We start from the raw sequence: 15,920 nt of genomic DNA, 5'->3' as shown, positions 1-15,920 counted from the left end.
TGTCTTCTTTTGTTTCCTACTTTGAAATGTCTTCAGGCAACGAAAGATGTTGTTCCCTCACTATTATCTCTTTCTAGCTTCAAAGCTGGCTCATATCTGAATATGGCTGCAGGTTGCATATGCTGTTCATAGTTTTGCTCTCACTCCTTTAATTTCCAACAGAATTCAAGGCTTCACCGTGGTAATTTGAGAGCAATGTTTCGGTGTCATGTTTAATTTATGCTCTTTCCTGGATTGACCCGACTAAAAACACACCGGCGTGTGTGCCGTGAAGGTCTTGTGTTGCAGCTTTGATTTGCCTCTGTGTGTCTTTAATCTTCAGATATCGACGAGTGTGAGGAGAGCCCTGAGGTCTGCGATGGGGGCCAGTGCACCAACACCCCAGGGACGTTCCAGTGCCTGTGCTTTGATGGGTTCATGTCGTCGGAGGATATGAAGACCTGCCTGGGTGAGCGAGCGAACGCTACAGCTCTGACCTTATTAAATCCAGGAGGTTCAGATTCTCTGGGATTTACTGAGACAATGTAGTGATCCACTTCAAGGGTATCCAAAGTATGAGTCATGAGAATGAGTTTTAATGACTCATTTCTGTGAGTGTGTGCCTCTCAGAGTAGGGAGTCTTTTTTTTTTGTTATTGTTGTTGATTTATGGGCTAGTGAGCGTTGTGTTATTTTCACCAAGGAGGGAGGAATGTGTGACATTTAGACGTCTGGCTTCCCTGCACGAGAAACAAGAGCTTGACACCCCTCATATAAAGGCGTGTATTTGCGCAAACACGCAGCTGGGATTTTCAAAACAAACAACCTTTATAGTCACAAAAACTTTTATTAACCATCATTAACCTTCTCTTTATTGCAGGTCTGTTTAAGCAAAGTAACCATGCCTGATTCTCCTTCCTGTCTCCATCTAGATGTGGATGAGTGCGAGCTGAACCCCAACATCTGTTTGAGTGGAAACTGCGAGAACACTAAGGGGTCGTTCATTTGTCACTGCGACCTGGGATACTCTGTCCGCAAGGGAACCACGGGTTGCACAGGTGAGTGTAAGCATGTAGGACTGCACACCCTGCCGCCGGGAAATCGCGGAGGGCGGTGAAAAGGATGTTTGCGTGTGAGCAGAGGTCTGCTGCTTGTTAAAGTTGTGTTGTGTAACTTTTCTAAAAAAAAAAAACAAATAAGAAAAGATTTTTGATGATTGTTAAAAATATCACCATGCCGTGTCACAATGACATGAAACAGAAAATAATCTGTGAAAAAATCAAGCTCCTCCAACTCCTCCCTGAGCTATTATTGCGGTCTGCAGAAATGAACCGCTGCCCATCAAAAACAACCAATCAGAGTCGGGAGGAAGGGCTTTGCGCTGTCAATCAACCTAGTTTATTGTTAATGTGCTAACCCGACCTCGGATAAGCGGAAGAAGATGGATGGATGGATGGATGGATGCTAACGACTGATAAACAACTTACCGTTCCAGGAAAAATGTTTGTCCATGTTAACTAGGCTGAGCAGTCATAGTGGGCTCTGCTGATGGGGAGAAGCTGTAGCTTAGCAGAGCGCAATGGGGAGGGTGTGAGCAGCGCATACACAAAGGTTATTAACAGTGCTAAGATCCTCACTCTGACTCTGGGAGCACTGGAAGAAGGAAGAGCAGCTTGATTTTTTCACTGTTTATCTGTCTCTTGTACACAAGAGACAGATAAACTTGCATACTCTTGCTTTTAATCACGAGCATTGTGTTTTTCTGTCGCCCTGTGGGAAGGAAAGAACCTAGGAAAAACGGGGCAGGACGCTAGGAGAGTTAGCAGAAGTGCTGCCAACATCACCAATTCCCCTCCGAAAGCTTCTGTCTGACTTGATGAGAAACACGCAGATAAACACACGCGAGTTAACGCACTCAGGCGCCCTCTGTAACAGCAGCAGGAGCAGTGAGATCACTATCTTGCATCAGATGCATGCATCATATTGCACCTTTGTTTATTCCTGGGTTGGTCTTTCATTAAGGTCGGTTAAACATTACGTGATTGTTGGAACGCCTCACCGGCACGTAATCACCTGTAACAGCTCCAGAACACATAAATACAAAGTCCGTCCGGCTGCTTCGACAGTTTGCTAGTTTGGAGCTACTTAGTGTCCAACGAGAATTAGGTCTGATTTATAACACCACTTAGTTTGTGATTAAAAGCTAGTTGTAAGTTTGGTCAGTGATTTTTTTCTGGCTTTGTCTTTAAAATGAGCCAATGAGCAGCAGCAGCAGGTCTCACTTAAGACACAAATAAACGCGTTTGTCAGAATTTGGACGCGGCCTGCCCCACTTACTCTCAATGACGAGTGCTACCAAACACAGACACACAAACACTCTGGCTCATTTCTAATCCCATTAAAACATCCATATAGAATTCTCCTGGTGCTGAGAAAGCTGGTGTCTCAGCAGAGCATTTGGGTCTGAATCACCCGTTTGGAATTTCATCCCCAGTCTGGAGAATTACGACTCCAATTCCTCTCAGCGAGGCAAGATGTCTGACGGACAATTTGACAAAGTCTGCTACTCTTTGTGGAACATGCCTCCTACCGGCACGTTGATTTGTGTAAAGATTATTGAAGACCCAGATTTGGCCCAGCTGGTGGTTAAAGCTTTCCCCTGTTTTGCTCCATAGCAGAGACATCAAACTTCAGCACTGCTGTGTTGTGGTTATGTTTCTTCTAAAGTTTGGACAAGGTGTGGGCGAGCTTACTTAAAAGGCATGAGTTTCAAACTTAGCAAACATCTGTATCAACTGCATTTGATACACAGAAAGGCAGGCTCCAGATTTAACTACAACTGTTGACGCACTCTTCACATGCAGCAATTTCTGAGTTGCACTTTGCTTTTTCCTCTCGCGTGTCTGTGCGTCTGCTGTGCTCTCTCTGTCATCAAAGCCTCGGTGGGGAAACGATCATTAATTCCATCTGTAATCCAGGGAGATTTGCTTGCTGCCAGCCCTCATATTAACTCCATGATCAAATGCAGTGTAAATATACCGTACCCTGTCCTCAGGAAGAATGTAAACCAGAAGTGGCATAATCTTTAATTGACAGTGTTTCTGAATTACTACCCTCTCAGAGACCGACACGCGGAGAGGGGAACGCGTCTCTCTGGCTGTTAAATCGCCAACATCTTGACTGAGTTCACAGCATGGCTCGCTTTTGATATGCGGGGGACACACAGTCGTGCTGCTTCCTTATTCTCAAGGCCAGGTATTGTCGGTTCAAGTGTCAGGAGGTCGTTTGGGGCTCAGATTAGAAGTCGTTATTGTGTGTTGTGGCCGTAAATAGGATCTTTTTTTCCACTGTGGTATTTAGGTATTCCTCCGAGAGTTCCCTGAGAGGCAAGAGTTACGCACTCCATTCATTATATCACCACCAGCTGCTGCAGTGAGGTCTTTATTAGCTCTACTCTACAGGATGTGCAGAGCTTTATAGGAAGGGCGCAATTTAATAGTAGTCAAAAGTAATTGTTCCTGTTATGTACTGTCACTTGTTTATTAGAATCCAGGGCTCCCACACGTCAAGTGAAGGTTTCGCATTGACATGAACGTCTTTACATCACACTTTCAAAGAAATTGTGCCTCGGAAAAATTTTGTTTCTATGTAGAACATCTGGAATGTTGAGAAAAACAGAACATCAACGTTATAAAAAGTAATTTAAGCAGCGCAGAGTTTATAAGTAAAGCGAAAAATCCTTATACCCTCAGTAATACCAGTTGAGAGGAAGCAGACAGATTGTTGCCTCAGGGCGCTGTTCTTCCACATGTATCTCTTTATTTCTCTCTTGTCACGCTTCAACAATCAATTTCCAGCTCATTAAATCCTCATAGGATGGCTGTTAGTATCGGAGATCAAGAGAACGCCACAATGTCTTTGTGGCCTGAAATGCAGCTCTCATCAGACCAAACTAGCGAGCCGGGAACATTTAGATCTGTCGCCTGTCTCTTTATGCAGTGCAAGCCAAGCATCAACTTTGGTCACCGTGCCAAAAACTCCAGCAAAAAAGCAAAGCAGACTCAAATCAGCAGACCATCAGAGCCTGGTTTTTTCTTTTTTTTTACTTTTTTTTTTCTTTACTTGGAATTTTTTTTATTTCTCATCAGATATCAACGAATGCGAGATTGGAGCCCACAACTGCAACCGGCATGCGTCCTGCACCAATACAGCGGGCAGCTTCAAATGCAACTGTGCGCCAGGTTGGATTGGCAATGGCCTCAAATGCACAGGTAATTGAATGAAATAGGCAGAGGTGTGGATATGGTCCTTTTTAAAAATGTCTTATATTTGCAATTGTATCTTGACAAATCAAAGTACCACAAAAAAATCTGACAAACTCAACAGTAAAACGCAAATTATGTAGTTTTATTTGTGCTAATTTTGATGATTATGGGCTACAGGTAATGAAAACTAAAATTCTGTTTTATCAGAAAATTTGATCATTACATTAAACTGAATGAAAAGACTTTCAACACAGCAGTGATGTGGACATATTATGGCAGAAGACTGATGACTTCACGTCAGTGATACCCTCCACGGGGACAGAAAACTTCACTGCTGAAGAAGCTGGTTGTGCTGCACACAAGCACATTAGTGGAAAGTTAATTGGAAGGAAAACATGCAGTTGAAAAACATGTGTAATAACAGTCTTGATTGTGATGCAAAGCCTCTTTACTAGTTTGTAGGAGATTCACAAGCCACAGACACCAGCCTCGGTAGATACCACATACAGACCTACCAAGGCATTCACTACAGTTACTGCATCCCTCGAACTATGCCACTCTTCAATCAGAGACAACATCAGAAAAATGGACTGCGTTTCAGTGGCCCAGTGTCATCTTTTCACATGGAAGTACACAATGCATTCTTTTGGAAATCAACGTCCCTGGAGCAAAAGCAGAAAGACAAAAAAATCCAAGTTGGTCCTGTCTAATAAGAAACTGATGATTGGGTTTCTGTTAGCTGTAAGTCATAATCCTCAAGATTAACAGAAATAATCACTTGAAATATGTCTGTACGAAATCTAAAATTTGAATTTGAGTTTTTAAATGGAAGTAGCTATTTATTAACTACAGTATGTGGGAAAAGAAACAGAAGATTAAAAATAATCTGCACTGTGATCCTTCTAGCATTTGTTTTCTTCCTAGATAAAGGTCAGTAAAGCTTGAAGCTTTTATTTATGGCCCAGTTCTCCACAGTTATTCAAATGCAAATGAAAACCAATTTTAAAAAACCTAAAATAAATGAACCAAATAAGATTAATGTGCATACACAAATGCTCCATGCTATGTGCGCATGCAGGATGGAGCATTTGCTGATTAAACTCATTTGGTATTTTTACTTCAACAAGGAGACTCTAAACACTTTTGTGTTTTTTTGTGATATACCAATATAATTAGTATAGAGTAAAAAGGATCAAAGACATGGACAATTTTAAAGGAAATGCTGAAAATATGAGGTTTTTTTCATGGTTGTTCTGTGTTTTGCATTAGATTTGGATGAGTGTTCAAATGGGACACACATGTGCAGCAACAACGCCGACTGCCTCAACACCATGGGCTCGTACCGCTGTGCGTGCAAGGAAGGCTTCTCAGGAGATGGATTCCACTGCTCAGGTCACACAAGCAAACCAAACAAACACAAGTTACATCAATTTTATTATTTTTTTAAAAGCCTAATTGTGATAAAGTCCGTCTGCTCACCTCTGCAGACAGCGACGAGTGTGCGGACAACGGCAACCTGTGTGAAAACGGCCACTGTCTAAATCTCCCCGGAGGTTTCCGCTGCGAGTGTGACATGGGATTCATCACCACTCCGAATGGGAAGGCCTGCGGGGGTAAGGCGCCGCTAAATATCGACGTTCTGGTTCCAGAACCTCTGAATTTCTGGCCATATTTGTTGTAAGTGTTAAAAACGTCCTGTGTTCACTCCTGTGAATGGCTGCTTGTTTTCCCGTTTAGAGAAACAGACAGTCCAACGAGAACGGGGCTTTCAAATGTGACTCATAAAACACAGTTTTGGATACAAGAAGTTTGCAATGTGCTTAGCATTAAAGTGGCTTTAGTTGTTTACTTGGGAATGACACAAGTGAAACTTGTGTCATTATGTTTTGAAATATGGCTGATGATTTGGTGTTCCAGCGTTCCAGTCAGTACTGAGAAATGATCGCTTTGGTCATTGAAAAGTTAAGTGTCATAACTTATCAATGAACTGTGAAAGATGTTTTCTCACTTTTAGTAATTTGTTTATCATGTAAAGTGCCAAAGGAGTAACTGATATCAAACTTCAATGTCTGTTTACCATTAATTATAATTATATATATATATATATATAATTTTTTTGCTGAATTTCAAACTCGATCTGCTGTCTAAAACAATGCAAAAGTCTTATAAAAGTCAAAAGTATATTTTCTGTGTTCTTTTTCTTCTAATGTTTTAATATTGATGGTATTTTTTCAGATTTTTGAAAATCTTCACATTGCTTTACTAGCCCCATAGCTCTCACACACCATTTACATAGAAAGTTTTACACAGATGTAGTGTTTTAGTGCGACAAATTAGACTAGTTTGTGACCCAAATTTCACAGTAATGTCCAATAACGACCAATCAGAGATTTCACTTATACCTCAATATGTTTAAGGCTTTAAAATAAGAGCAAGTCTGACAGGATGACCTATTTTTGAATTACATTGGCTAATATTTAGCATATAATGTAAATAATGTAAAAAAAAAAGACAGAGATTTCAATGAAAAGTGAACTACCTGGTCATGATGCAGGGGAACACTGTGAATCCCACTGTTGATTTCAATACACACACACTTTTCAGAACAGGAGTGCATCAAATGCAACACACACATCAAACCAACATGTCAGTACTTGTATGTCTAATAAAATTAAATTCTCACTTTACATCAATTTCACTCATTTTTTCAGTACACCAGCATAAAAGATATGAAATAAGTGACACAATCTGAAGCTTTTAAAGGGTATGCAATAACCTTGAGTAAACTGCTGAGTCCATCTCTCTCTTTCTGTCTTTCCCACAGATATAGATGAATGCAGCTTTGATGACATCTGTGTCAATGGACGCTGCCAAAATATCCCAGGACTGTTCAGATGTCAGTGCAGCCTTGGATATGAGCTGGACAGGGGTGGAGGCAACTGCACAGGCAAGACACATTGAGCAGGGAACCATAACTGAGCTGAGGAAATGGGGAATTTCATCAGCTTCTCTTTGTTTTTCTCTCAGACATCAATGAATGTGCAGATCCAGCTATTTGTCTCAGTGGAATCTGTGTCAATATCCCTGGAAGCTACATCTGTAACTGCCCACCCGACTTTCAGCTGAACCCCACTCGGGCGGGCTGCGTAGGTGAGACTCAACACATCATCTCAACCAGCCGGGGATGTTTATTGTTAGACTAGCAAGGAGAAAAATCCGGAAAAATCCCCATACATATATACTGTATATATGTGTGTGTGTGTGTGTGTGGGTGTGTGTGTGTGTGTGTGTGTGTGTGTGTGTGTGTGCGTGTGTGTGTGTGTGCGTGTGTGTGTGGACAGACACTCGTACCGGAAGCTGTTACCGGGATGTGCGTTTCCGTGGAGATTCATCCGAGAGTTTGGACTGCTCCAATGAGATTGGCGTTGGGGTTTCTAAGGCGTCGTGCTGCTGCTCCGAAGGCCACGGCTGGGGGAGCCCATGTGAATTATGCCCACTTGGAAATTCAAGTGAGTTCACACTTTGCTACATAGACTTAAAGAGAAAAGATAGATCTGGAAGAGGAATAACACACAAAAAAAAAACACTCCCACTATTGAATCTTAAGAGTTATATCATATTTAATTTCTTAAGAGTTATGTCAAAGTTCTATCATAATTTTTCTATAAGATATTGAAAAGATAGAAACATTTTAAAAAGATAAAGATATATTATGGCTTCAGGTTTTTTTTTTTTTAATCAAATTAGTTCTTTTTTAAAAGTTTTGTGTTACTCCCAAAGGTTTAGGATTATGGTTACTAGGGAAACTAGTAATTCAAAATGCTATTTTATATCCATTCAGCCAACAGTGCAGTCATTTCCTCCCCTTTTTATTTATCATTTCCAGTAGTAACTCCAGAGTTTAACACAAATGTAAATTTCTCCTCAGTGCAAGTTAGCTATTTTCATGCCGTGCAATGAAGGTTCGCTGTAATTGTTGCTGCTGGTAAAGATGAGACAGCTTTGTCCTGCTAACATAGAAATTACCACCAGATGGTTCAAAACAATGCAGGCAATGACTCATCCCTTTCAGCTTGAGGATACGCCGGCTGCTGGGACAAGAACAGACAGTTATCTCTGAGAAGTGTCCAGTCCACCAGACTCTGATATTCACTGGCAGATCTCAGACGTCTGATTAGAAGAAAAAAAAAAAACGAGCATCTTTTATGTGACCTAGTTTCAGGCAACTGTTCCCTGCAGATCCTGGAAAGCGACAAACTTTACTGGTGTTTGGTTGTTGTGTGGCTGATGTTTATTGTGATTTGGTATTACATGTTACAGCTGAGTACAAGACACTGTGTCCTGGAGGAGAAGGCTTCAGACCAAACCCTGTCACAGTCATCTTGGAAGGTCAGACAAACACATGCTGTCATTTAACTACAAGCCCACAGCCAAACACGGTGCCACTGATATTTTGTTGTTGTTTTTTTCCCTCCTCTGCAGACATCAATGAATGTCTAGAACTTCCTGGCCTGTGCCAGGGAGGACGGTGCATCAACACATTTGGTAGTTTCCAGTGCGAATGTCCAAGAGGCTTTGCCCTGAACCTTGAAACCAGAGTCTGCGAAGGTATTACACATGCACACACACTCATAGGGAACACACACACACACACACCCCGTACGCACACACACAGGGAACCTATCCCTCTCAATCAATTGCCCTAGGATGCTTTCGTGAGAAAATTGAGGTCATTATGGAGAGTAAACAAGAAAATAAAAATATTGGACCATTCCTCCGAGTCTATCCCAGAACTTCTCTGTTCTGGTTCCTGTCTGCTATCCCAGCAATGCTTGGCCAAGAGGATGAAGCAGCTGAGTTCATAGCTTTCAGAGGAGGGGTGAGAATCTGATGTGGTCAGCCCTCTCTTCAGGGAGGTGGACTCGGTTTCTGAAAGACAGGCCAAAGATGATGGAAAATGGGAGGAATGGAAGATCGAGGGGAAAATCTAAATAAAAAGGGTGTTTAGAAAACAGTAATGGGACCAGAGGGGAAAGGAGGAACCTGTGGGTAGGACAATCGCACGGCTGGTGACATTTTTATGTGCACATGTTTGTTTGCTGGACCATTAAGAGCGAATGAGGACACCACATCCGTTCATTCTTAAGAAAAAGAAAAAATCTCTTCTTTTGTTTTTCTGCAAGTAAAGTGACTGCATTAATGTTGATGCGGAAATAACTTGTGCTAAACATTGTTAGTGACTATGATTAGCATCCAGTAATTTCAGTTTGAATTATTAGCATTGCTGTCAGGTAGTTTTTCCACTTTTACCTTAAAGGAAATGACATCACATTTGCAAAACTGGTATTTTGTGTGTATGTCTGGATTAAATTTTAAATGTAAATAGATTATAAATTCTTACTGCAAAAAGCCACCAGTTTAATTAGTTAATATGAAGACCTTAACGGCATCTGGACGTCATTTCAGACGTTTTCTTCCTAGTTTTGAAGGATTTTAAGATTTTTTTTTTGGTTGCTTCTAAATATTTTCACACATAACAAAATGTATAAACCTAAGCACAAAAAATGCTAGTATTTTGTAACCATTCAGTGAATGCGCTCAAAAAAATTCAGTTCAAACCTATTGTTTTGGAATTGTGTATTTAAATCTTGTTCCCATCCAAATTATGCACATCTGCATCCAGAAGAGGTAGAGAACAAATTTAAATTCTGTTTAATGGAAAACTTAGAAAGTTTGCTGCAAAATATATAGTTCTGTTTGTCCCTTGCTGCTAAATTTATTTTACAAAAATACCCATTTTGCACCGGTGAAGCACTTTTCTGTTCTTTTAATGTATCAAACCTAAAATCTGTCTCTAAGCATATCAAATAGCATGTTCCTTAAAACTTAAATCCAAATAATCTCCTAAACATTTTTGCAACCTACATCAGAGTTTCTGCTGCAGAGTTTTATCAACAAGTAAATAATAGAAATATTTACTGGTTGTTATTTATGTGTTTCAACAAGTGCAAACCAGACACATACAATAACATTTCCTCTCTGTTTCCGGATGAAGATATCAACGAGTGCGAACAACCGGGAATCTGCGGCCCCGGCCAGTGCTACAACACCATCGGCAACTACACCTGCATCTGCCCCACTGACTACATGCAGGTCAACGGTGGCCACAATTGCATGGGTGAGTCTGAATGCTTCACAGGAACAGGAAAAATGTCTCGGACCTTTGGTGCCAAACTCACATTTGGCTGTTTTTATTTCTCCGTATACGCACAAAGACATGAGGAAGAGCTATTGCTACAGGAACTTTTACTCAGACAACAGGACCTGCGATGGAGAGCTGACCTTCAACATGACAAAAAAGATGTGCTGCTGCTCCTACAACATCGGCCGTGCTTGGAATAGACCGTGTGAACAGTGCCCTGTGCCCAGCACCGGTGAGCTCCGATGCCTGCGTCTGTTCTTTTGGTATAAACATCATCTCTCCCTAGTTAATTCATGATTTATGTACACTTAGATGAGTTTGCCATCCTCTGCGGCAGTGAGAGGCCAGGATATTACATCGACATCACTACCGGACGGGTTATTGGTAAGATTTTACAATCCTACTGTTTGTTTATGGAAAACAAGTTTTTAAAATTATCCTCTGCGTTGTTGTCATTCCATAGATATCGACGAGTGCAGGGAAATCCCAGGTGTGTGTGAGAACGGAGTATGTATCAACATGATAGGCAGCTTCAGATGCGAGTGTCCTGTTGGCTTTGTCTACAACGACAAGTTGCTGATTTGTGAAGGTGATGTCCACACTCACACGCTGATCAGAGACATTCTTAGAAATTCTGTCTAGACAAAGGAGACTGACTAATTCAGGTCGACTGAAGTCTAATCTGTGTGAACATGCTGTCTTTACGGATGCCAGATATTGATGAGTGCCAGAACGGACCCGTGTGCCAGCAGAACGCAGATTGCTTGAACATGCCTGGAAGTTACCGCTGCGAATGTAAAGCCGGATACCGCTTCACCTCCACCGGACAGTGTCTGGGTAAGGATGGACACTTCAGGTGCCTTTAGAGTGGACGCAACACTAAAACCGCCAACTGGGTTGCTGTGATACTAGAATTTCAGACTCTAAGAGAAAAAGGCTTGATACTTATGAAGTTTTTTGATGACTACTGTGTCAGAGTATCTTGAATTACAATATGAAATTTAGATGATCTGCTTCAAATGTTTGTACTTTTGCCGTTTTGGTGGGGAAATATCAGACTTTTGCAGCAGCCATTTGCCATGGGACATTTCAAACCTGTGTCACTATGGACCCACTTTAAAAACAAGAGTAAAAGGATGTTTTCACTCTACTTTAAGTCAAGGTCATGTGGTTACATGACTCCCTTAAGCATTCACTCTCAGCAGGGGGCTGCTTTGAGTTATGTCATCTGATCAACTGAGTCAACTGGTCCATACACGGGTCAGAACCACAGTCAGGAAACTGGTTGCATTGGGAAATCTTCAGAAAATAACATACAAATTAAATTATACATGGAATTAAAGGCTAAAATGTGCAAATATTCTAGGAAATAAGCTGCTGTACAATAGTATTTAGGCATTAAATGGAGTGAGAAGAAGCTAAATGGTGAAGCAAAGTACTGGGATTGGCAAAGTAAGACATTTGTGAGGAAAGGTAAGCTCTGATTGGAGGGAGGTTGAGAGCGAGACACCAGGGTATCTAATCTCGTCCACTTGAAGTGGAGACAGCCTGCTGACCCACTGGGAGTGGCCCATTTTCTGACTGTGCCCTCAGACTTGAAAGAACTGACTCATCCGCTTCACACTCGGCTGTGATTCGCTCGAGCATATGAAGAACCGCTTCACAAACAAAAAGCAAGAACGAGAGACTGCAGTTTGAAGCTCGGCCCAGGAATAAAACAAAGGTCGGAGACGAGGAATGCATGCTCTAGATACAGCTGAGGCTTTAACCTTTTGAACACGTTTGTCCCGCTCACGATTGAAACATTATTTTTATCCGACGTCAAATCAGAGCATTGTGACAGTGATATTTAACCCCAGAAACAGCAGAACATGCCTATCTCTACTCCTTACCTTTATATCCTCCTTCAGCCGAAAGAGCCAAAAAATATATTTCCTCAGTGAGATAGGGACAAATTTATTTCTAAAAAAATTGTCTAGTCTTCCTCACTTATGAGAAAGTTCAACTTTATTTTCCTTCACGTGATAAGCCGGAGTTGAAGCAGCAGAGGAAGCTCGGCGACATTTGGGGCCGAGCAGGAGTTTTTCATGGTGTTCTTGATACTAACGAGGAGAGAATGCGAAGCATGTGTTGAGCTGTTGAACATGTGCTTCAGCATATCTGAAACATGTTTCTGTCAGAGCGATAAGGAAATGTTAAATCAACATCCTGTTTTGCTTCCTGCTTTTCATGCAGTTCCCAAGAACAAAACAGACTCGTGATAAAAAGCTTTCAGGGTCGGAATGCCTTCCAACAGATTTGGAGTGTATTTATGTTGCAATCTTGCCAATAATTGAATTTGCATAGAGCAACAACAAAAAAACTGATATTAAAAGCTGCTCTTTTAATTGACTTTAATCAACTTTGACTTCCTCTTCCGTTTCCTTTTTGTCACATTTATCAGCATCAATTATAAAAATGGCTTTGTGTAAAAATTATTTTGTGAATTTTAGCAAATTTGCATAATCATAACCTTGAATGTTGTTCTGACTATGCATATGGAAACATTTAAGTGTTTTTTCACTGATATTTTCTAACAATAAATATAAATCTGACATTTCTTAAATGGTATGTTCTCTTATCCTCTCCATTTTAAAAAGTGGCTAACTGCCCTGGGAAGCAGGAAGCCATAGATTAGTATTTAAAAAGTACTCAACACACTTAAAAAATTAACCTTGATTAAATTAATCAAGGTTTATTAAGTTTAGATTTAATTTATAGGATTTATTAAGGATGCCTTTCATGAAAGCTCTCATTATTTTGGTAAAAGAATAAATGCTCATGGGTCAGAATATAGTAATGTATTAAAGGCTGAATTTATTTCAAGGTTTAAGACATAATACAGACAATAAAAAATGAAAGCTGATTTATTCACTTTTTTTATTTGATTTTATTTTTTTTCAAAAGTGCCCCTCAGTTTACCCCAGTGTTGACAATTGTCTTTCTCTGTCTTCAGATCGTAATGAGTGCGTGGAGAACCCCGGCATATGTAATCCTGGTCAGTGCATCGACACGCTGGGAAGCTACCGCTGCCTCTGCCCCAACGGCTACAAAACAACTGCCGATCGGTCGATGTGTGTCGGTACGTCCTTCTGTATTTTATTTTTTTTCCTCTTTGCGCTTGTTGTTCAGGTTTTGTCTTCATTGAAGTGAGAAACGTAAATGTTGTTTGTGATCAAACCTTGTCAGACGTGGACGAGTGCGAGAGGCAGCCCTGTGGCAACGGGACCTGTAAGAACACGGTGGGCTCCTACAACTGCCTGTGCTACATCGGCTTTCAGAACTCGCACAACGGCGACTGCATAGGTGGGCGCTGCCGGTCACTTTAGCAAGGATAGCAGAAAAGCTCAGAGTCGGTGCATTCTCTGACACGTCCCTGTGTTTTGATCAGACATCGATGAGTGCTCCACGCAGAGGGGCTTGTGTCGAAACGGGCAGTGCTTGAACTCGGTGGGAAGCTTCTTTTGTGTGTGCAACGACGGCTATGAGATCACATCAGACGGCAGACTCTGTACAGGTAATAACCTTTATCTTTTTCTTGTGTTACTAAACTCAGCTTTTGTTAGTTTTACTTATTTCTCTTTGAAATGTCTTGCTTTTTTCCCAGACATCAATGAATGTGCAGTGAATCCCAAGCCTTGTGGGCTGGGAACTTGTGACAATATGGACGGCAGCTACAGGTGTATTTGCCCACCTGGCTACTATCTCCATGAGGAAACATGTAAAGGTACAGGAAGCTATAGGGACCTTGAACACAAATAACAGCAGGAATCTGCATAGTATAAAAAAGCATACACACACGCATCCACGCCCACACACACAAACCGATAATTTTCACATGAACAAATCTGATCTTAGACCAATTCTGCTTAGCAGTGAAAATGTCCCCTTTGAGTAGACCTGAGCCAGAACACATGTATTGTTTATGCAGCGGCTCTGAGGAACGGATATTCAGCATTCTGAATATAACGCATTCCTGCTTCTTGCATTGTTCTTGAAAGCGGGAAAGAACTGCAATGACTTCTCTGCAGCACCAGGAGTTCATATATATACAGTATATACATATATATATATATATATATATATATATATATATATAAAGCATTTCATTTTCTGTTTAACTTCTTTTGACTAAATCTGCAAACAAACACTATTTTGTTGGTTGTAATATGTAATCATATTACAAATAAATATGGTCTCAGCAAAACAGTTAAAAAGTGAATAAATGCAAACCAAATTGCCAGTATGGAGAAAATAAATGAAAGAATGAAAACACAAAGAAACCAATAGTAGAATAAAATAATATCAATACATATTTAGCTGTTGATTTTGCCAATTTCAATCCTACAAATGTTTGTGACATCGAATCATTCCTAAATAAATGTAATCCCAAATGTGTTTTCAAAGTTTTACTTTCTAAGCACTGTGGCTGATGACATTCATAATCCTTTGTCAGACATTGATGAGTGCGTCCAGAGTCCTGAGAACTGCATGTTTGGAAAATGCACCAACTTTGAGGGGAGCTTCACCTGCGAGTGCCCCGAGGGTTTCCAGCTCTCTGCGTCGGGACGCAGATGCTTAGGTGAGCGCAAGTGGATGAAAAGAGAAACTGTGATGCTACTGCATGCATCTGCTTCACGGGACAAGGTTGGGAAGCTCTCAGCAGAGAGATGAAGTAAAGTTTTCTGGCTGTTTCATGACAGCTTACTCTGTTCCAGCTGGTTCTGCTGCCTCAGCCTCGACCAGACCAAGGGTGGCTCTGAGCAGATCAATTTTCCATTTCCTCACTTGCATGCATGCAGGGGTGTGTGTGGGCATGCGTGTGTGTGTGTGTGTGCCTTTACACATACTTGGTGTGCGCTCTTAGGCTGGGTGGGGTTGTGCTGAGTTCTCTATAAGGGAGTTCCCTCTCCAAACACTGAAGTGATGACTTCATCAGTTTACAGCTTGCGTTCCACTTCTCTCTACGGTTTTAGAAATTGCTAAAATTTGAAGCCTAAGTCTGGCTGTCAGAGAAAATGTGTTTCTGTTAATAACGACAGGGAGGCATTTGCTAAGATCACAGAGATTTATAAAGTTTATGGTAAATTTTATATCATATACTTAATTTTCTGAGGTCTTTTTTAAAAATGTTTTTCCTGAACCAGTGTTCTAATGGGGTTAGCTCTACATCAGTGAACTTCAACCACAGCTGTGCACGAAATATTCTTGTGATTTTAATTTGTGTAAATATGTCAATCTCTGCATTTAGACTAGGGGAAAACGAATATGTTGACATTAAAAGTGGCATGCTCAAAACTATTTTCTTCTTCAAAAGATGGTGAAATCCTTCTTTATTTCCTCAGATTTTCATTTTTAAGAGTCAATCGTCCTCACTGTTATTTATCTCCATATATTCAGTTTGTAAAGAAGAAAACTAGGTAGTACGTCACCATC

At 40.9% G+C, this 15,920-nt stretch overlaps 1 protein-coding gene across 1 annotated transcript in view; it reads left to right on the top strand.

Annotated features, from left to right (window-relative positions):
- fbn1 (fibrillin 1) overlaps positions 1-15,920 on the top strand; it is a 69,903-nt gene that overhangs the window by 37,853 nt on the left and 16,130 nt on the right. The window contains exons 31-50 of the mRNA XM_028013986.1: positions 323-448; positions 911-1,036; positions 4,127-4,249; positions 5,513-5,635; positions 5,731-5,856; positions 7,068-7,190; positions 7,271-7,393; positions 7,585-7,752; positions 8,564-8,632; positions 8,726-8,851; positions 10,299-10,421; positions 10,519-10,677; positions 10,758-10,829; positions 10,909-11,034; positions 11,160-11,282; positions 13,441-13,566; positions 13,674-13,790; positions 13,876-14,001; positions 14,092-14,211; positions 14,941-15,066. Coding sequence (XP_027869787.1) covers positions 323-448; positions 911-1,036; positions 4,127-4,249; positions 5,513-5,635; positions 5,731-5,856; positions 7,068-7,190; positions 7,271-7,393; positions 7,585-7,752; positions 8,564-8,632; positions 8,726-8,851; positions 10,299-10,421; positions 10,519-10,677; positions 10,758-10,829; positions 10,909-11,034; positions 11,160-11,282; positions 13,441-13,566; positions 13,674-13,790; positions 13,876-14,001; positions 14,092-14,211; positions 14,941-15,066 — 2,451 coding nt within the window. The remainder of the gene's footprint in view (positions 1-322; positions 449-910; positions 1,037-4,126; positions 4,250-5,512; positions 5,636-5,730; positions 5,857-7,067; positions 7,191-7,270; positions 7,394-7,584; positions 7,753-8,563; positions 8,633-8,725; positions 8,852-10,298; positions 10,422-10,518; positions 10,678-10,757; positions 10,830-10,908; positions 11,035-11,159; positions 11,283-13,440; positions 13,567-13,673; positions 13,791-13,875; positions 14,002-14,091; positions 14,212-14,940; positions 15,067-15,920) is intronic.

The sequence above is a fragment of the Xiphophorus couchianus genome, chromosome 4 (assembly GCF_001444195.1).
Source record: "Xiphophorus couchianus chromosome 4, X_couchianus-1.0, whole genome shotgun sequence".
In the NCBI taxonomy this organism is placed as follows: Eukaryota; Metazoa; Chordata; class Actinopteri; order Cyprinodontiformes; family Poeciliidae; genus Xiphophorus; species Xiphophorus couchianus.
Note: the sequence above shows the minus strand (reverse complement) of the source record. Positions and strands in the feature narration are given on the sequence as shown.